Below are 22,030 nucleotides of genomic sequence, written 5' to 3'. Positions count from 1 at the left end.
TCTTAAATGTCTTTTACAAAACTATCAATAGTCCCCATTTATCCTAAGTGCAGAAAGAAAACACAGTATGTATTTTAGAAGTTAAATCATTTTTAAAAGTTGCTTGCATGAAGCCCTCTTGGCTGAGAATAAAGAAAATCAAAACTTACCTGAAGTTATTAATTTGTTACAGCTACTTATGCTTGCATCATCTTCTACAATTCGGTTTGTGCTCTTTTCTTTCCCAAGCAAAGTGTCCTCCAAAGGGAAGCATTTATCAGATATAACAGTGTCTTCAACCACCACATGACTAATTTTGCTATTAGCTTCAAGTACTGAAGTGACCTCTTCCAGCTGAGCAGCTTCACTAGATTCTGAGTAAGAGGAACCCTTACCCTGGGCTAAATTCTTTGAAGAAACTGGTAGAGACTCATCATCACTATCAAATCCAAAAGGATCTCCAGTACTTTCTTCTTCCACTTTAGGTTTCTTCGGAATTTCTTGGATATCTGGTTTGAAATTGGGCCTCTTCTGCCCTAATTTAGCCATAAATGTAGTCTCTCCCCATTTTGTGCTAAGGGTGGTCCGTTTGTTGGAAAAGACTTCATCAAATTTTGAACTGCCATTTCCACCTTTCCTACTGTATGTTTTCCCAAATCTGGATGTCATTTTGACACCAGTTTCATATTCTGTGAAAAAAAATTTAAGAAAACATATAATCATCAAATACTCAACAAGTGTTAAACAGTGCTATAAAAATAAAAACCTAGGGATTATTCCCTCATGACTTTTGACATCACCACAGACTTTTAAACAAACAAATATGAGGAAGGGGTATAAAGAAAGGCTGATTTATTACTCTACATGCTTCCATGTCAATTTTCCTCTACAATGAGTACATATTCTTATGCTACTTACAAAGTAAAAAAACTTAATGATTAACCAACTTATAATACGATATCCACAAAGCTAACTTGAAACGTATTAAGCTCCAAATGAATCAACTTGCTATTCTTATAAACATCATTTTTACCTTAAAAAATAATCTGTATAGAGGCTGGGAGGTCGAGGCAGGCAAATCACTTGAGGCCAGGAGTTTGAGACCAGCCTGGCCACCATGGTGAAACCCTGTCTCTACTAAAAATAAAAAAATTAGCTGCGAGTGGTGGCACACGCTTGTAATGCCAGCTACTTGAGAGGCTGGGGCAGGAGAACTGCTTGAACTCAGGAGATGGAGGTTGCAGTGATGTTATAATAATCTATATAGGGTAATTACCTATATAAAATCTTAAGCACAGAATGTTAATTTTTTTCAGGGCCTCAGAAATATCCAATACTTGATTAAATTTAGTTCTTTGAAATTTCATGGCACTAATTCATAGGAGAAAAAAGGTCCCCAAAATGGTGCTTTTTCTCATGTTTTACAACCTGCAGCTTTTAACCCAATCCTGAAGATTCTGCTTCTTGGTGTAATGTAATTCGGGCTGTGACTTAAAAAATGTTCCTTAGATGGTCATTTCCCTAAGGGAAAGAAACTATCCTTATCCTATCTGCCTTGTCCCGATAGTGCTGTGCTCATTTGCTGAGTTACATTTTCTGGAGCTAGTGAGCTCCAGCATATTACACTGTTTCATGGATTAATACAGGAATAGAAACATATAACCTTTATTTTTCTCTTCGATTTATAAATGGCAAATCGATTTACCTGATTTATCTACTTCACAGGACAAAAAAAAAATCTTTAGGGCAGAAAATCAAGAGTCAAACATTTTTTAAAACAAGTTACTTGCATTGGTTCTGTGCCTATTAAAAAAAGGTACAGTACTTTTTAAACATGATCAATCCTTATCCGTTTGTCTACACTTTGACCTTTCTACAGTTCAAACATCAATACATCGAATATAACTTTAAAAAGTGAACAAGGGCCTAAGGGATGAAAAATCTTCTTACTTTGAAAACTACAAGAACTGAAATTATATTTGACCTATACTTTTGAATATGTTTTGAGCTACACTTGTGTTTTCCCTTAACTTAAATTATTACAACTTACAATGAGTCACTGTCTGAGTTTTATATATATTCTGTAGTAGATCCCCCGATGTTTGGTGAGAAGACAATTTTAATTTAACAAAATAATAATTTAGTCATCATATATATCTGTGTTAAGAGAAAACAGTGTTCCTGAAGGAGATCTATTTCATCTTCTACTGCAGCTCTAACACTAAGAAGTCTTACTCCCTTTCTTGTTAAGTACAGCCTAAACACAACAGGATACTGGGCAACTACCACGGACAACAAACTAAAAGTCGATTCTCTTGATTCTTTCAAGAATGTAAAGCTGAGATCCTGCAGGTCTGTAAGTGTGCTTACATATATACACCAACAAAGTTGAAATGTTTTCGATACGCTTATGTGCTAATCATCTAAAAATACTAACCAAAGGCCAAACCAAAAATCTAGACTTGAGTTCCTTTATGTCAACATCAGAAAAACTCACTGTTAAAATGGTTCTAGAACCCCAAGGCATTCACTGTTGAAAGTTTAAAGTCTGCAGATGAATATCTGACACTAAGGACTTAATTATTTTATGTGATAAAAAATAATTTTGTGCTGGCTGGGCGCGGTAGCTCACGCCTGTAAACCCAGCACTCTGGGAAGACGAGACAGGCAGATCACCTGAGGCTGGGAGTTCGAGACCAGCCTGACCAACATGGAGAAACTGCGTGTCTACTAAAATAGAAAATTAGCCGGTCGTGGTGGCGCATGCCTGTAATCCCAGCTACTCGGGAGGCTGCGGCAGGAGAATCAATTGAACCCGGGAGGCGGAGGTTGCGGTGAGCTGAGATCACGTCACTGCACTCCAGCCTGGGAAACAAGAGCGAAACTCCATCTCAAAAATAATAATAATAATTTCGTGCCAAAAGACCACGTTTTTTGCAAATACATAGTGAAATACTGATGAAATAACGTCAGCGATTTTCCAACATTAAAGAATGAGAAGTGTACAGATGAAATAACTTTGTATATTAACTGCTGAATCCAAGCGATGGGTACAGAGGAGTTCATTATATAGTATCTCTTCCTGATTGCCTTTATCGTTTCCCACAATAAAATGTCTTTAAGTCTGCAGACTGTTGCAATGGCATGTAAGCATAAAGCACTAGATTCCAAAATAAGTGTGCAGACGTCTTTGAAATTAAATTTTAAGTGTTTCAAGTACACGATCCTGCTCAACCTTTAAACTCCAAAGACTGTCCTAACTAAAAACGAAAGAATGATTCACGACTAAATCTTTTCGGTTGTTGGGCTTTTGCCCTAGCCCAAAATCAGGTCGAATTTTCAGGGAACTGCGCTGATTAAAGAAAACCAAAAAAAAAAAAGCCTTTATTTTTCACTCCCACCCTAATCTAGCGTCTTCCCGATCCCCAAAGGCTTTAGGGGCTTCCATTAAGGATGGAAAGCGGACGGGACAAACCTGACTATCGAGAAATCCTCACCTGGGGACAGCCGGGGCGCCACGGGCAGTGGGCGCGGTGGACCCCTCGGACTGGACACTCACGCAACTTTTCTCCTCCCAACCCGCGCCGCCCAGGAAAGGGAGGTCGCTTTCGACGCCCCGGAAGCCTCTGCCACCAAATCCCTAGGGCAGTGCAAGGCCCCAGTGGCAGCCAGGGGCGGATGAAACCACGGGAAAGGACTCGGGGCTGAAATCAACACACTTGACTGGGTTTGGGGACCTAAGTCAATCAGCAGTCGCCCGAAAAAGAACTCCGAAAAAGGAAAATAAAAGGGGAAAAAGAGAGTTCTTCAGGTCATTCCCCTGCTCAACTTCCTCAGCGGCCCGGTGGGCGAGGCAGTTAGACTTCCACCGCCCGCTCCCAGCCTCTGCCTCCCCCACCCTCCCGGCTCCCTCCCGGCCTAGGCGGCCGCCCGACACCTCACTTACCCTCGGCGCCTGGCGGGTGCTTTGGCCACGGGCCGCCTCCGCCTCTCCCGCTCCCTACGGCCCGCGGGCGGGCGCGGAACCCCCGCGCGGGAGAGCAGGGCCGGCTGGTGAGAGCCGAGAGAGGCGAGGGGCTCCGCTTTCGGTAAATAGGAAGCCCGGTGGGGGGGGGGGAGGAGCGGCGGCCCCGCAACTTCCCTCCCCGCCTCGAGCGCCGCCGGCCGGGCTCGGGCCTAGCTCTCGCTGGCCGCCGCCGCCGGAGCTGGTGCCAGAGCCCGCTACGTGCCCCTGCTGGGCCGCCGCCGCCTCCTGCGCCGCCGCTTCCGCCGGTGAATGGTCAGCGCTGGAGTTTGAACAGGGCCCTGAACCATCTCAACGCCATTTGCGCTCCCGGCCCCCACCTCCTTCCTCCAACAGCCGCTCGCTCCGTCACTCCGCTTCCCACAGTCCCCGCGCGGCCGCCCGACCCCGCAGCCAATCACGCAGCCGCTTACTCAAACCGCCGCGCAGGCGCTGCGCTCCGCATGCTCCGGCGCCCGCCATTGGCCTGACCGCGGGGCCCGACGGGAGTTGTAGTCCAGGTCCGCGAGGTCGCGTTGCCCAGGACCAGGCGCGGGAGCGGGCGCGGGAGCGGGCGGCTGGCCTGGCCCTCCTGGTCTCGGCAGCCACTTCTAGCTCCCGGCCCCGCCGGGAGACGCAGGTGCCACGGGGATGGGCGGCCGAGCGGGTGGCGCAGTGCAGGCAGCTGTATCAATCGCTTCCCCTCCAGGGACCCGCCGGTGTCTGGGGACCGCGGGCTGTGCAGCTGCGCTGGGCCTGCCGGGGCCGCCGCCCGGGAGCGCGGAGGCAGGGAGCGCGTGGTCCAGAGCCGCCCTCGACCTGGCCTGGCAGGTCCTGGCCCGGCGTAGGTGACGACGGCGGGACTGCGAGGCGCCGGACACCCGAGGCCGCCAGCAGCGTTGCCCCGCGCTTTTTCGCGCCCCTCCTGTCCTGCAGTCCTCCCTCTAACTCCGTCTGCCCGTCACCGATTGAAAGTGGCCCCGAGAATATTGGATGGTATTGAGCAAATATCATTAACCTTGTTGGGTGTGGTAACGGTAATGTGGTTATAGTTTTGTTTTTTTTTTAAGACCTACTGATATGTTGACAGGTAGAGTGATCTGGTGTCAGGAGTGTAAAATACGCCTGTGAAAACTGGGGGAGAGGAATAAAACAAGCTGGCAGGACGTTTTTCATCGTTGATGCTGCGTGATGCAAGCACATGCGCTCATCATACAATCTCTCTACTTGTGTATATTAAATTTTCCATAATAAAAAGTTTAGAGAAGTAAGCCAGTGATTGCCTCAAGGGAGAACAGTGAGGTGGCGGATGCAAGGGAGGAAGGAGTCTTAATTTTTCGCTGTGCGCCTTTTTGTGCTGTCTTAGGTTTTCCCCATTTAATGTGTTACCTAATTCAGAAAATTGGTAAGTTTTTTTTTTAAAGGCTACTATGAGAAAACAGCATTCTAAAGAATAGCACAACCAGTTCTCCCTAAGAGAGGTGCATGATTCGTCGGACTCGGACAGCCTTGATGTTTGTTAGGCGGTTAATGGAGACCCACCTGGGAAATTAGAAAACTACTAATTGCTTTCAGTGAGAAGCCCGCCCTTCTTCCACAAATGGATAATTTGCTTTTAATGCACCCAGAAGTTATCCAGCTCCCTCCGGTATAATCGGGGAAACTCCAAATAAAGGAAAAATAGTTCAGAGACCCTGCAGCCTTTCCCAAGAGGAATTTGAGGTGGATTTTAGTGTGGTTGGATTGTTTTGCCTACCTGACTGCAGAATTTATATTCTGACATTTACAATTTCCCAAATACTGAGTCAGTATTTTTTCTTGTTTCAAAATAAACCAACTTCTTCTGTAGTTTATATGAATAACAAGTCCATATCTTCCACTGTGGGTGGGATGCACATGACTGTTTTATTTGGGTCAGTTTTGTCTCTTTTTTTTAATTGGCAATTTAGGAACTTGTTTTTATTCTGTTTAAAGATCTCTGGCAGAGGTGCAGGCTGCACTTACTATAATTATTTAGATGACAAGGTAGTGGATGGTAATTAAAGGGTAATTATCATCAGAGGGAAAAGATAAGATCAAAAAACCAGAAGAGGTAAGGAGACAATTGCAAGATCTTCCTGTAGGAGGGTGTTGTGAACCTCCCAAGACCAAAGGATATATGTATTATGCCTGGCCTCTCTAGTGCTGGACACTGGCAGGGTCAGTGCCTGCATGAAGCTGAAGTGGAAGGGCTCATTGTTTAGACTGTGTGGTGCCTTTTGAGGGCTTTTGTGAGATGGTTGTGTTAAGTAATGGAACTTAGTAGTGTCAAATTCTTGCCATTCAAAGAAGGATCCCCAATCAGCAGTGTAGCATAACCTGGAAGCCTGTGAAGAACGCATAATTCCTATCCTCACCCCAGCTCCACTGAATCAGAACCTGCATTTTAACAGGATTCCCCCAGCTGATTGGGCTGCACATTAAAGTTTGACAAGCACCGATTTAAAGTATACCCATAGCATTTGACAGCAATCTAGTATTTTTCGTTAGGATGAGGGAGAGGAAGGGAGATGATTAAGAACCTCCTATGCATCAGGTAAGTTGCTAGGCTGTTTCCTTATCTTACAGGTAAGGAAATGGGAAGACTTGTATATTACAACTAGTGAGGGAGTCAAACTTTTTCTTAATGGTTGGGTACCCATTAGTACTTATGGATGTTCTTGAATCTGGTAGAAAGTGGTACATGATTTGAGAAGTAAACAAGTGTGTGTGTGTGTGTGTGTGTGTATTTAGTCTGTGGAAACTTACTATATGAATATTAAGCAGAGCTCTTCTGGGCTCTGTACCCTTCCTTGTGTGGCTCAGGCTAAAGACACCTCTTGGGTCCCTCCTGGAGGGAGTTCAGACCCCTGGCCCTGCAGGCTGTACTACCACCTTAACCCCTTACCTCCCTGCTTCCACTGAGGCAGCAAATGCCCTGGAGTCACCTCATTCCCTTACCAGGGCCCTGGGTTCCACACCAGAATAAGCAAACAGGACTCCAGTATGGGTAACACATGGCTGAGCAGCTTTTTGTTGTATTGTTTTTGTTTTCTTAGTTCTCTCAGCTCAGGATTCACCCTCTGCCCATCCCCCTGGCCACCCTCAACCCCTAGAATGGTTGTCTCCATTTCATGAGAATCTTCACACTAACATCAAGTGGCCAGTAGATGCTTTTGGTTTTGCTAGAATGCCTCTGTGCAAGCTCTCAGATACCTGATTTTCTTTCCCCCACTGAAAGTTGTTAATTGTCAGAAACTGAAATCATGGATCGGAGCCAAGTTTGTAGTACCCTTGGAGGGGCTTCTGCCCTCCTGTTTGCTGCCTGGGTGAGGACAGAACCCCCTACTACCTGGAGCCCCACTTGAGTGGGCCCATACCTGTACTTTCCTCTGAAAAAAGAAAATCCTGCAAAGAAAATAGAAGACATCTGTTCTGCCATTGCCACGCGCTTGTTCTAGCCCAGACATGAGAACTGTCAGAATTGGAGTTACTAAATAGAACTTTTAGTCTTTTTCTGATAATGTGTAGTAAAGTGTATTACAACTTACAGAATTCTATTTAGGGAACTAGAGGTCAGAAACTACCATATTGGTAGCAGTCAATTTTTCTTTGCCATAAGATGTGGAATAAAATGTTAAATTGTACACTTGCATGTTGTGGTTATGTTACAAAGCTCTACAAGGTGTGGGCCAGGCCCTGCCCTTTGCTCATGCAGCCCCTACTTTCTGCTCTGCCCACACCTGAGTCCTTGCTATTTCCCCACCTTAGGGCCTTTGTATTTCCTATTTCCTCTGCCCACAACTCCCCCAGATGCCAGCCTGCTTCAATTCCTCTCCTCTAGGTTTTGACTCAGATGGGACTTTTCAATGAATCTCCCCTGACCAACCTATTTTAAATTGTTGCAACATCCTCACTCCTAAATGTCACTGTCCCTGCTTTACTTTCCTTAAGGGCATTTATCTTCGCATCTAACATACCAGGTGTTCTGCATGTTTATCTTACATGTTGTGCTCCCTCTGAGAGCAGGGATCTCTGCCTGTCTTGTTTTCTGCTACAACCCTACCACCTAGAAGACTGCCTGCCACAGAGTAGGTGCTCAATAAATACTTGTTGAATAAAAGCACCCATTTATTTCCTTCTTTCGTGTAAGATTATATACATATATATATACACACACACATTTTTTTTTTTTTTTAGACTGAGTCTCGCTCTGTCACCAGGCTGGAGTACAGTGGCACAATCTCGGCTCACTGCAATCTCTGCCTCCCAGGTTCAAGCGATTCCCCTGCTTTAGCCTCCCCAGTAGCTGGGACTACAGACACGCACCACCACAACCAGCTTATTTTTTCCTCCTGACCTTGTGATCTGCCCGGCTCAGCCTCCCAAAGTGCTGGGGTTACAGGTGTGAGCTACCATGCCTGGCTGCATTTTTTTTTTTTTTTTTTTTTTTTGTGACAGAGTCTCGCTCAGTCGCCCAGGCTGGAGTGTAGTGGCACGATCTCCAATCACTGCAACCTCCACCTCCAGGGTTCAAGCCATCCTCCCACCTCAGCCTCCCAAGTAGCTGGGACTACATGTCCATGCTACCATGCCCTGCTAATTTTTGTATTTTTGGTAGAGATAGGGTTTCACCTTGTTGCCCAGGCTGGTCTTGCACTGACGGGCTCAAGCCATCCACCTACTTTGGCCTCCCAAAGTCCTGGGATTACAGGCTTGAGCCACTGCCCCTGCCTATATCTTGAAAGTGGCAAAACTATCAACAGTTTCACATAACCTGGTAGCTCTAATAAAGTGTTAACTGGGATATCACAATGGGGAAGGGAGTACTTTCTGGAGACCTTTAGTTCTTGCCTTGGATAGGTTTTCATTCTGAAAATTGAGAAAATGAGTACTCTTATAATCTCAGTTATCTTATTTCCCAGGATAATTGGAATATGTTCTCTGGAGATAGTGACATCCTTTGGGGAATACACTGCTGTCTAGGTAGATGAAACACAAAGCAAAGGAAATTCTCTAGGAGCACATTGCCTGACAAGGACTGGTATGAGCAACCTTGAAGAAGTCTGGCTTCGTGACCCTTGTCTTGGAAACAGCCCTTTTTTATCCAGGATCCTCACCCCTAATACTGTATGATACCCCCCTAGTCAAAGACCCTGAAGGGTCCTCCTATCACTAAGACTAAAATCCAAAATTCTTACGGCAAAAAGGCCCTGCATGATCTGGCCCCTGAATACTCCTATCCCTTCCCACCTTGCCAGGCCTGCCTCTGACTACTACTAGAACATGCCAAACCAGCTCCTGCCTGCGGGCCCTCTTCATACTTGTTCCCTCTGTTAGTCCTCAAGAGACATACATGACTCATTCCCTCCATGCTTTCAGGTCTTTGCTCAAGTGTCTCTCTCAGTAGTGTCTTCCCTGGCCATGCTATTTAAGGTCATCCAGCACCCTGTATCTCCTTTTCCCTGCTGCTTTTCTCCATAACATAGTCATTACGTTTGCTTTGTGTATGAACTTGGTTATTATCTATTTCCTTTCACAAGAATATAAACTCCATGAGGACGCAGATGACTGACTTGTTCACTTTATATGCCAAGCACACCTTGAATAGTGCCTCACACACAGAAAGTGTGCTATAAATATTTGTTGACGGAATACCTGAATTAATTCAAGCTTTAAATTGTGTTCAGCAGCCGGGCACAGTGGCTCATGCCTGTAATCCCAGCACCTTGGGAGGCCAAGGCGGGCGGATCATGAGGTCAGGTGATTGAGACCATCCTGGCTAACACGGTGAAACCCCATCTCTACTAAAAATACAAAAAAAAATTACCTGGGCGTGGTGGCGGGTGCCTGTAGTCCCAGCTACTCGGGAGGCTGAGGCAGGAGAATGGCGTGAACCTGGGAGGCAGAGCTTGCAATGAGCTGAGATCGCGCCACTGGAATCCAGCCTGGGCGACAGCGAGACTCCGTCTCAAAAAAAAAAAAAAAAAAAAAAATTGTGTACAGCTTAACACATGTAATCTCAGCGCTTTGGGAGGTGAAAGCGGGCGGCGAATCATCTGAAGTCAGGAGTTCAAGACCAGCCTGGCCAACATGATGAAACCCCATCTCTACTAAAATACAAAAATTAGCCAGGCAGGTGGCAGGCACCTGTAATCCTAGCTACTTGGGAGGCTGAGGCAGGAGGATCACTTGAACCCAGGAGGTGGAGGTTGCAGTGAGCCAAGATCACACCATTGCACTCCAGCCTGAACAACAAGAGCAAAACTTTTTCTCAAAAATAATAATAGTGTTCAGCTCTTCTATATCTTTAATAATTTTTTTTGTCTGCTCGACCTATAAATAATGGCAAAACATGCATGAAAACCTCCCACTATAGGAGTAATCTTTTTCATTTCTCCCTGTAGTTCTATTTTTCTTTCTGCATTTTGAGGCTATTTTATTGGGCACATACTGTACAAGTTAGAATTGCTATCGCTTCCCGGTAGAATTGAAAACTTTTAAAGTAATATGGGAGATTAATTGCAAAAATTGCCTGAATTTTCCACTCACTCCTCCCCATAGCCACACCTTTTGCAATGTGACTTGGCAGCTTCTCCCAGAATCTCAGCTAGATTTTAACTCACCTTGGCCTAAAGAAAATGACAGAAGTGATAAAGTCCTGAGTCTGAGCCTAAAGAAACCTTGAATGCTTCCACGTTCTCTCTGGGATCCCTGCTTCTGCCATGAGAACAGGCCTGGGCTAGTTTGATGGAAGATGAGAAGCCACATGGAAAAGAGCTGAAGTCTTCCCTGACCTATGAACAGCCAGCAGACCCCAAACATGTAAGCCCAGCCAGGAGCAGCATGGCAACCCACCTGACCTGCAGCCACCCAAAGATGTAGATGTGAGCCCACCTGGGACTAGAACTGTCCTGATGACCTGGAGGCTCATGAGTAATAATAGCTACTTATTATATTAAGCTTCTGAATTTTAGAGTGGTTTGTTATACAGCATTGTGACAATAAATAATGGATAACAACTAGCGATTTTCCCATTGATAATGCCTCCTTTTTTGGAGTCTCAGCCTCCAAAAGACTTTCCTGACTAGGCAATCTGAAGCAGCTTCCCAGTCTTTATCATAACACTGGTGTATTATTAACACATACCACTCTCCCAAATTATCTCTCTTTTTTTTTTTTTTTTCCAAATAAGGTCTCCCTCTGTCACTTAGGCTGGAGTGCAGTGGTGCAGACACACATGGCTCACTGCAGCCTTGCCCTCCCAGGCTCAGCCTCCTGAGTAACTGGAACTACAGGCAAGAGTGACACCTAGGGAAAAATTCAAAAAATGAATGTTTGATTTTTTTTAGAGATCGGGGGGGTCTCACTACATTGCCCAGGCTGGTCTTGAACTTCTGACCTCAAGCAATCCTCCAGGGCCTCCTAAAGTGCTGGGATTGCAGTTGTGAGCCACCACACCCAGCCTGCGTACTTCTTTGTTTGTTTGTTTTTGAGACAGGGTCTTACTCTGTCACCCAGACTGGAGTGCAGTGGCACAATCTCGGCTTACCGCAACCTCTGCTTCCCAGGCTCAAGTGATTTTCCTGCCTCGGTCTCCTGAGTAGCTGGGATTACAGGCTTGTGCCACTACTGCCCGGCTAATTTTTCTATTTTTAGTAGAGACGGTTTCACCACGTTGGCCAGGCTGTTCTTGAACTCCTGACTTCAAATGGTCTACCGCCTCGGCCCCTCAACGTGCTGGGATTGCAGGTGTGAGCCACCACGCCCAGTCTAGTTCTGTATTATCTATCTTCCACGTTAGAATGTCAACTGTGTAAAGGCAGAGATCTTGTCCATTCTGCTCTCTGCTGTATGCGCAGCACCAAGAACAGGCTGTACAGTCCAATGTGGTAGCCATGAGCTGTGCGTTCACTGAGCACTTGAAATATAGTTAGTCCAAGTTGAGAAATCCTGACAATGTAGAACACACACTGGATTTCAAAGACTTCCTACAAAAAAAGAAAATAAAGTATCTCAATACTTTTTACACTGATTAAATGTTGAAATGATTTTTTATATCAAGTTAAATAGATTATGTTATTAAAGTTAATATCACCTGTTTCTTTTTACCTTTATTTAATGTGGGTACTAGAAAAAATTAAGTTACCTTTGTGACTTGCATTATATTTATATTGGCAGCCCTGATATCAAAGTTCAGTAGCTGGGCACAGTGGCTTATACCTATAATCCCAGCACTTTGGGAGCCCGAGGCGGGATGGATGGCTTCAGCCCATGAGTTCAAGACCAGCCTGGGCAAGATGGTGAGACCCTGTCTCTACAAAAATTAACCAGGTGTGTTGGCACATGCCTGTAGTCTTAGCTACTCAGGAGGCTGAGGTGGGAAGGTCGCTTGAGCCTGGGAGATTGAGGCTGCAGAGAGCCATGATTGCGCCACTGCACTCTAACCCGGGTGACAGAGCAAGCCCCTGTCTCAAAAAAAAAAAAAAAAAAAAAGGCTGAGTAAATATTTGTTGAAGAAAAATATTAAAAATGAATTTACCAAAAGAAATGAGCTATCAGGCTATGAAAAGATATGGAACCTTAAATGTATATTGCTGAGTGAAAAAAGCCAGTCTGAAAAGACTACATACGATATGATTCCAATTACTGTATATGATGTCTGGAAAAGGCAAAACAATGGAGAGAGTAAAAAGATCAGTGGTTGCTAGGGGTTCAGGAGGAGGGGAGAAGAGAGATGGATACCTGAAGCACAGGGGACTTAGGGAGTGGTGAAATAATTCTGTTATACTCCAGGCACGCTGACTCATGCCTGTAATCTCAGCACTTTGGGAAGCCGAAGTGGGCAGATCACCTGAGGTCAGGAGTTCAAGACCAGCCTGGCCAACATAGCGAAACTCCGTCTCTACTAAAAATACAAAAATTAGTCAGGCATGGTGGTGCATACCTGTAATCCCAGCTACTTGGGAGGCTGAGGCAGGAGAATTGCTTGAATCTGGGAGTTGGAGGTTGCAGTGAGCTGAGGTCACGCCACTGCATTCCAGTCTGCGCAACAGAGTGAGACTCCATCTCAAAAAAAAAAAAAAAAACCTGTAATACTGTATCAGTGGATGCATGGCATTATAGATTTGCCAAAACCCATAGAACTATATAACACAAAGAATGAATTCTGATGTAAATTAAGTTAATGATGTATCAGTATTTTAACAAATATACCACACTAATGCAAGATTTTAATAATAGAGGAAACTGGCCAGGCATGGTGGCGCACACCTGTAATCCCAGCACTTTGGGAGGCTAAGGCGGGCAGATTACCTGAGGTCAGGAGTTCGAGACCAGCCTGGTCAACATGGCGAAATCCCATCTCTACTAAAAATGCAAAAAATTAGCTGGGCATGGTAGCACACGGCTGTAGTCCCAGCTACTTGGGAGGTTGAGTCAGGAGAATCACTTGAACCTGGAAGGTGAAGGTTGCAGTGAGCCAAGATAGTGCCACTGCACTCCAGCCTGGGTGACAGAGCAAGACTCCATCTCAAAATAAATAAATAAATAATAGAGGAAACTGGGGAAGGGGATTGGGGAGGGAGGTATATGGGAACTCTGTACTATGTGCACAGTTTTTCTACGAGCCTAAAATTGTTCTAAAAAAGTCTATTTTTTAAAAATGAATGTACTCTTCTTGCACAGTCCCCAGAATGATATTTCTAAAACATACATTTGAGAAATCACTTCCCTCTCCTAAAAGAAGAAAATATTTTGCTCCCCACTATCTATGGGAAATAAGTTCATATCCCATAGGCATAAGTAATTTGCATTGGCATTTATGGTTATGTTCTACCCTGCCATACCTCTCTTTCCCTCCTCTCCTGACTAGCTGGGCCAGACTACTTGACTCCATGCCCAGCTCATGCAGTCCTCTCTGTCTAGAACTTCCCTTTCCCTCTGCACTTGTGGAGCCTCACATAAATGAATCAGTCATCCTCTAGTCCTTGGTTCCACCAGTTCTATGTTAAAAGAAGATACGGGCCAGGTGCCATAGCTCATGCCTGTAACCCAGCACTTTGGGAGGCCAAGTTGGGAGGATCGCTTAAGGCCAGGAGTTCCAGACCAGCCTGGTCAACATAGTGAGACCTGTCTCTACTAAAAATTTAAAAATTAGAGCCAGGTGCGGTGGCTCACACCTGTAATCCCAGCACTTTGGGAAGCTGAGGCGGGCGGATCACGAGGTCAGGAGATTGAGACCATCCTGGCTAACACGGTGAAACTCCATCTCTACTAAAAATACAAAAACAAAATTAGCTAGGTATGGTAGTGGGTGCCTGTAGTTCCAGCTACTCAGGAGGCTGAGACAGGAGAATGGCATGAACCCAGGAGGCAGACCTTGCAGTGAGCCAAGATCCCTCCACCGCATTCCAGCCTGGGCGATAGAGTGAGACTCTGTCTCAAAAAAAAAAAAAAAAAATTAGGCCAGGTGCAGTGGCTCATGCCTGTAATCCCACACTTTGGGAGGCAGAAGTAGGTGGATCATTTGAGGTCAGGAGTTCGAGACCAGACTGATCAACATGATAAAACCCCGTCTCTACAAAAATGCAAAAAAATTAGCCGGGTATGGTAGTGCGCACCTGTAGTCCTAGCTACTTAGAGGGCTGAGGCAGGAGAATTGCTTGAACCTGGGAGACAGAGGTTGCAGTGAGCCGAGATTGTGACACTGCACTTCAGCCTGGGCAACAGAGTAAGACTCTGTCTCAAAAAAAAAAAAACAAAAAAAGTAGCCAGGTGTGGTGGCATGTTCCTATAGTCACAATGAGGCAGGAAGATAGGGTCTGGAGGCAGGGAACATAAGGCCAATTCATACTTTAGCTATAACAGGAAATATTCTCTCCATAGGGCATACGCCGTAAATGACTTTGTAACTTTACTTCATCCTCTCCATTTACATAGGGTGTACCCGAAGTAACCAGTGGAATCCTCTAAGGAGTATATAAACTCCCAGAAATTCTGTAATGGGGTCTTTGAGCCTCATGCTCTGGCCGACTCCCACACTGTGGAGTGTACTTTGATTATCAATAAATCCTTTCATTCCTTCCTTGCTGTGTTAGTGCTTTTTGTCCAATTCTTTGTTCAAGACACCAAGAACATGGACACTCTACCGTTAACATGTTTCTGTTAACACCAGCTACTTGGGACGCTGAAGTGGGAGATCACTTGAGCCCAGGAGTTCAAGGTTACAGTGAGCTATGATTGTGCCACTGCACTCCAGCCTGGGCAACAGAGCTAGACCCTATCTATCTCAAAAAAGGTTTAAAAAAAATAAAAGAAGATACAGCAAAGCAGACATATGTTTTTGTCATTTTCGTGCTTCTTTCTAGTAAGAATTTAGAAGATGGATATGGGCCAGGTGCAGTGACTCACACCTGTAATCCCAACACTTTGGGAGGCCAAGGCGGGCGGATCACCTGAGGTCAGGAGTTTGAGACCAGCCTGGCCAAGGTGGCGAAACCTCATCTCTACTAAAAATACAAAAATTAGCTGGGTGTGGTGGCTGGCGCCTGTAATTCCAGATACTTGGGAGGCTGAGGCAGGAGAATCGCTTGAACCTGGGAGGCGGAGGTTGCAGTGAGTGGAGATGGCTCCACTGTACTCCAGCCTGGGCAACAAGAGTGAAACTCCATCTCAAAAAGAAAAAAAAAGGGGGGGGGTGGTCTATATATTAATCTTGGAAATGTTGAAAAAGAATTATGATAGCCATGAGTGGGCGAGGAATTAATAACCTTGAGATGGAAACAGTGGAAGCAGAACAAGGCTATTGAATGTCAGGGAAAATCTACTTGGGCTCACTTCCTGGGTGAGAGGCAGCAGGACACCCAGTTAGGAGCAAGATCCCAGCAGTGAGGCCCTGCTCCCTGACTGCTTGCCCACAATGACGTCAGGAGAGAGGCCTCTGGGGTGTCACCTGCTCTGAAAGCCAATCTGCCTCTGAATGCTGCTTGCCCAAGCGAGGATGCCATGGCCATACAGTTTCAGGTATTTAACTTCCAGGGCATGACTGAGTGGAGGTGGAGGTGGCAGCAACATTACTGATGTCATGGTCTCTACCTCCATATTGTGGAGCCTTGGGAGAGAGTGTGAGAACAAAGGCAAGCTCCAGCTACTCAGGAGGCTGAGACAGGAGGATCTCGTAAGCCGAGTTCAAGGTTGCAGTGAGCTATGATCATGCCACTGCACTCCCACCTGAGTTACAGAGCAAGGCCCTGTCTCTAAAAGAACTTTTTAAAATAAAAGAACAACGGCAAGCAGCCTCCTAGGTGCTGAGTTGCTCTACTCTTACCTAGGGAGAAGGCTACCATTTACTGAGTCCTATTTTTTGCCAGCCACAGTGCAGATTTCCCTGCATTGTAATTTACATTGTTATTTACATTGTCATTGATGTCTCATCTCCTTATCAGAGCTGCATTATCCTACCACTTCTCTGATAGGACTCTTAAGGAATACTGTACAATGGTAAATGACTTGCCTAAGGTCACCCAACTGATTAATGTGACAGAGCCAGGGTTTTAAACCAAAACTATCTTTCTCCAAAGGTTCCAGGCATGAAGCATGTGCTGTCCTGGGCCCTGAATATCAAGCCAGGTAGAGGAACCCCATCCTTCTGTTGTCATTTCAAGCCAGAGGCTCAAGCCAGGAGGAGTGAGGATCAAGATCAATAACTCAAAGCTGTTTAGAAGAAGAAGCCAAATTCAAGGAGGAGTGAGGAATTGTAGGTAGAGAAGCTTTGACCTGGGGAGAGATCAGGTATTTGTGAGCAGCAAAGGTAGGGTGGCAGACAGAGATCTAACAGGCCAGGTTGTTGAAGTCAAGGTCACAGTGTCTTGTCTTAACCAGCCCATGTCTCTTCTTGCCCTGCCCTCTTGGTTCTTGACAGCATCCAGATGTATTGCTGGGGCCTGAAGGGAGCTCCTCCACCATAAGCGGCTCTTCCTCCCTTCACAGCGTCCTGTCCCACGGCTGGGTCATGGGCTCTGCAACTGGCCTTTGGGGCAAAGAAAAGGGAGGAATTGTGCTTTCTGAGAAGTGCTCAGGAATAACCTGGGTGGAGGTTTCTTCGTGTGAGGAACTCCAGCCTCTGAGTGGGCAGAGGAGCTCTTCGGCTTGCCCCCATTCCTCTGATGCGCCCCTAACCTGGCCCATAGTTTGGGTCGTTTGGGCAGCCCTGCATATTCCCTGAGCTGAGGGGCCTCTCCCAGGAGAGTGGGAAAGAATTCTGTCCTTTGTGTAACTCGCTTCATTATGTATGAGTGTTGGCTCCCTTGGTTGAAAAATGATCACTCTATTGGGCTCTCCCAGCTTGAGGCGAAAGCTTTTGGAAGCTCAGGCAGCTTGGAGGAGTTCGTGGATTAGAGAATGTTGAAGTTGGAGAACTATAGCGGGGCCTAAAAAATCTTCCAGAATCAAGACGGTGCCTGACGCCCTACCTAGCCCCTCTCCAGCACGGGAGCCCCGGGCCCTTGGCAATCATGTCTGCGCAGCTCGGGCCCCATATCCAACAGGGGAGCACGCCCCAATTTACTCTCACCCCACCAGTCGAGTGGAGGGCAGGTGACCTGCCAGTTCTCGAAAGAAGCCAGATGACTGACTTTGGTCGCCTCATCACAGGTTAATCCATAAGAAGAACTTGGAACAGCGCCCGGCAGAGTCTCAGCGCGCCCAAAGTGTGTGCGGGTATGATTACCATCGCCAGCAGCTGAGCTGGGAAAAGGATCTGACTAGATAATTTTGGCAATAACTCGACAAACTATCGAATGTGGACAGTGAAACGCATTCCAAGGTTTCTAAAAAGCTCCCGTTGTGACACCCTCTGTGTCCTCCCCAGGCCCGGCGGCCTCCGGGCCAGCGACACCCGACCTCGCGTGGTCCGGGCTACCCAAGGACGTCCCGAGGCGTGGCGGAGACTTGGCGGCTGAGTGCAGGCCGGGCTGCCACCCAGCAGGACCTGGGCGAGGCCTGCGGCCCGGGCGGGGCCAGGGTTGGGCTCTGTCAGAGCTGCGCAGCAGCCACCCCGCCCGGGCCTCCCTGCCCCCACCTGTGACCTGGATTCCGCGGTTCCTGTGCGGGGGCGGAGGGTGTAAAGGACAAGAGCAAATAAAGGTCTGTGGCCCGGAGAAACTTCAACTCCTGGAATTGGTGCACCAAGGATACTTTAAGGCGAGGGGTCGGGGTGTGTAATAATTTACCCGGTTCATCTGTGTACACTGGCCTCTCTAGCTTACACCAACACATGTTTACCGGGTTCGCACCCGAGCCAGAGGCGGTTAGTTTAGTAATCCCACAGCGGCTTCTGCCTGCTTTCTAGGAGACGGATCTGGGCCCAGGGGAGGCTTCAAAACATTAACATTTCAAATAAATGCCCCCGGAGTTGGGGGCGGGTGCCTCGGACTGCTTCTCCCCCAGAACTCCCCTTTGCACTGGGGTCACCCCGGGCATTACCCTTGGGGCCGCCTGGGCTGCCTTTGTTGCGCAGGGGACCTTCCCGGCCATGTCAGTGGCCCGGCTGCTCTGCGGGACGGTCCTGGCTCCGAAAGCGGGCGCGGGGGCGCTGAGCCAGGGCCCGCTCTAGATCGCGTCGGCTCCGCTGTCAGTTATCATCCGCGTGGTGCTGGGGCCTCCCGGGACCCGGGAGCCGCGGCAGATTAGGCCACCTGCCCCAACCTGGGTTTTGAGCTACTTATCTGAGGCTTGTGAGTCCAAAAGGGCTTAGCAACCGCAGCCGTGGCAGCCCCAAGGACATGAACACCCGCACCTCCGAGCCTTCCCCTGTGGAGTACCTTGGAGGTGAGGCCTGCGCAGCCCCAGGAAGAGGGTGTGGGCGCAAACCCGCGGTGGGGAGCTAGGCCTGCCGGCTACACGGTTCCTGCCATTCTCTCTGCGCCCTTTCTCCCATGCTCGCAGTGTTCATCCAGCTGAAACTGATTAACACAGCAAACCCAACACCCACAGACCTGTGGCCCCTTCTTTCCCTTCTCGCCTCCTCGGCAACCCTTGAAAGCACTCAAGTACGAAGTTGTAATTGCAATTATAATTAACTGCGTTCGACTTGGGCTTCCCCAGGTCTTGGCTTCCGTTAGGACAGTGTCCCAGGTCTCCCTGTCCCAGGCAGCCCCAGTTCCCAAGAAATAGTTGAATGAATGGATGTTTGCATCCCCTACCCAACCTCAGACTGTGTACTCCTTTCTCTCCAAGCACAGAGATTCTACTGGAAGGCCCCAGGGATGGTGGAAAGGGCACTAGGCGTGAGGTTTGGTAAAATGAGGACAATACCGGTACCCCTCCATCTCTCCTTCCCAGAAAGGGATTTAGGAGGCACAAGTAAGAAAGCTACACGACTCCTGGCCAGTTGACAAGCAAAAGGTCCCGGCAACCTGGGTTTTATCTCATGTTGTCCAGAAGCCACAGTGGGTCTCCTGATGCAGAGCCTGCCTGGCAGTGTTGTTACAGTGGGTAGCAGCAGACATGAGCAGGTCAGGAGAGCCCCCACCTCCAAACCCAGGAATATCAGAAGACCATCAGGTGATGGTCAGGAGGCTGTTAAGCTGTCTAAAATAGTAATTGATCACACCCAGCGCCAGAGAAAGGCAGTCTCCCCAACAGATAGAAAAACCCAAAACTGGTGATCAGCTTCCCAATTAGATCTCAGGAGTTGGGCGAGTAGGCTCAAGCATGTGACCTAAGAGACAAAATGGTGGAGTTTAACTGGCATATGAGTTCTCTCTGGGAATGTAGCAGGATCAGCCACAGACAAAACTCCTCAGACAATGAGTTAAAGAAGGAAGGGGTTTATTCGGCCAGGAGCATAGGCAAGCCTCCTGTCTCGAGAGCCGAGTTCCCTGAGTGAGCAATTCTTGTCCCTTTTAAGGGCTCACAACTCTAAGGAGGTGTGCGTGAGAGGGTTGCGATTGACTGAGCAAGCAGTGGGTACGTGACTGGGGGCTGCATGCACTGGTAATTAGATCAGAACAAAACAGGATAGGGATTTGCACAGTACTTTTCCATACAATGTCTATAATCTATAGATAACATAACCAATTAGGTCAGGGGTCGATCTTTAACTATCAGGCCCAGGGTGTGGTGCCAGACTGTCTGCTTGTGGATTTCATTTCTGCCTTTTAGTTTGTACTTTTTCTCTCTTTGGAGGCAGAAATTGGGCATAAGACAATATGAGGGGTGGTCTTCTCCCTTATTCCCCCCTTTGAGACTCTCACTCAATAGTGGGAGTTCTCACTTTCATTTTTACTACCTATGTCTTCTTGCAAGACAGATCAATAGTGATTTATATAGCACACTTGTGCTGAAGCATTTTGGTGAACTAAGGTAGCAATGAAGCTTTTTATCATTTGAAGAAGTACAGGTAGCAAACAAGGAACGGTAAGTAGTTTCCTATTACTATTATAACTCTTATAAGAGTTTTAAATCCTCCTAGCGCTGGGAACCATTTTCTAAACATGGCCCCAGGATCAAATCCATGCCACACTTGCACAGGCACATGTGCCAGTTTTGTCATATCTTTATGTCTTTAGCTACTTACCCTTGCTTATCTACATGTAGGCAGCAATTAGTAAAGTTAAATTTCCTACAGACCTCTCCTTCAGCTGCTGGCAAGTAGTCGAGAGCTAATCTATTTTGATAGAGAGCATTTCTCATCTGAGTTTCTTGCCAGGCCAGAATAGTCAAGGCTCTGCCAGTTTTATTAGTGATTATTTTTAAGACAGCTTATAACTGTGTGATTCGGTTGATCATGTAAATGGAGGTCTGGTATCACTACGAGCCATCTTGTGCCTGAGTAGCCGGCCTACAATATTGTATGATTCTCTCAGGGGGCCATTTATCATTTTTTCAATTTCCTATAGCTATGCTTCTCTTTTCACGGGAAGCATAGACAGGGAAGCCCAGGAGTTCACCTGTTTTTATGGGCAGTAGGAAGAAAGATGGTTTAACAGTGCCAATAACACAACTACTTGTCCACTGGTCAGGCAGCTTAGCATAGGCTCTATGTCCACATATCCAGTATAGCCCAGTGGGGGCCGTCCAGTCCTGGTGGGATTCTGGGTGGGCCTAAACGGTCTGCAACTTTGGAAATTTACTGAATGGATTTTTCTCTGTGTGGTTTGAACTCCACCATGTTGTCTTCCTGCAGGAAGGGTGAAGTCCTTCTCCACTGTTGCTATACAGTATTGTCTAATGATTGAGGCTTTTAGGACCTAGAAGTGATCAGGGTGATTCTTTTGGGCCAGGAATTCATCAGGAACTGGGTCTGTAGGTACTAATTATCGGGCTTCCTATGGCCATTGATCTCTTATTACAGTTCCTTCACATATATAGCATGTGACATTGAGAGACTTGGCTACATGCTCGGCTAATTGCAAAAACAAATTTCTTGTTTTTCCTGGAATTTCCGGTACTGACACTTTTAGTTTATCATAGAAGGTTTGAAATACTGGCTCAGGAGAGCATTTATAAACTTTTTCTGAAACCACAATATTTACTTGAAGATCTAGTCTGGCTCCATTAATTTTTAGGGTTACACGTTCCCCTTTTTTTCCAGCAAGGATCAGGGGATTGGTTATTACTAGCTCTAAGGGGTTACATTGTCCTTTGGTACAGGAAGGGCCATTTTTTTCTTTCTGAAGGTGGACTGGATCCTTTTCTTTTTTTTTTTTTTTTTATCTAAGTGGCCTAAATGGCACAAGACCAGTAGTTACATTTATTTCCACACAGTCCTAATTTATGACAGATGTACTTATTTTCTGCCATATAGCCTCTTTTCTAATTAAGAGAACTACACCTTATTCCTAACATTACTATTAATGACAGCACAGGCATCAAATTTTAAGGTGACTTGTTTGAGCACCCTTTCTTTTTTCTGTTTTGGCTAACACTTTACTCGTATCGTTTATAAGCCCCTACCAGTCCTCAGTCCTTAATCTTATTTTAAAAACTGTGGTCATGGGAGGCTCAGATGGGTCATAACACACATCA

General features: G+C 46.6%; 1 protein-coding gene and 1 long non-coding RNA gene across 7 annotated transcripts in view; one reads left to right on the top strand and one right to left on the bottom strand.

Moving 5' to 3' along the window:
• WAPL (WAPL cohesin release factor) overlaps positions 1 to 4,355 on the bottom strand; it is an 88,520-nt gene extending 84,165 nt beyond the window's left edge. For 4 of the 6 annotated variants that reach the window (XM_015147094.3, XM_077946435.1, XM_015147095.3 and 1 more), the window contains exons 1-2: positions 3,926 to 4,355; positions 150 to 668 (exon numbers count right to left, since the gene is read on the bottom strand). In XM_015147094.3, coding sequence (XP_015002580.2) covers positions 150 to 648 — 499 coding nt within the window. In that variant the 5' untranslated portion in view covers positions 649 to 668; positions 3,926 to 4,355. Of the gene's footprint in view, positions 1 to 149; positions 669 to 3,518; positions 3,521 to 3,925 lie in introns of all 6 variants that reach the window. The other 2 variants (XM_077946438.1, XM_077946439.1) reach the window with 2 other exon arrangements.
• A 148-nt stretch (positions 4,356 to 4,503) lies between these two features.
• On the top strand, positions 4,504 to 5,250 carry LOC144331121 (uncharacterized). The gene is made up of 2 exons (XR_013398056.1): positions 4,504 to 4,978; positions 5,073 to 5,250. It is a non-coding gene; the product is annotated as an uncharacterized LOC144331121 (long non-coding RNA).
• The last annotated feature ends 16,780 nt before the right edge of the window (positions 5,251 to 22,030 follow it).

This window comes from Macaca mulatta, chromosome 9 (genome assembly GCF_049350105.2).
Source record: "Macaca mulatta isolate MMU2019108-1 chromosome 9, T2T-MMU8v2.0, whole genome shotgun sequence".
NCBI classification, from domain to species: Eukaryota; Metazoa; Chordata; class Mammalia; order Primates; family Cercopithecidae; genus Macaca; species Macaca mulatta.
The sequence above is the reverse complement of the archived record's forward strand: the minus strand, read 5'-3'. Positions and strand labels throughout refer to the sequence as shown.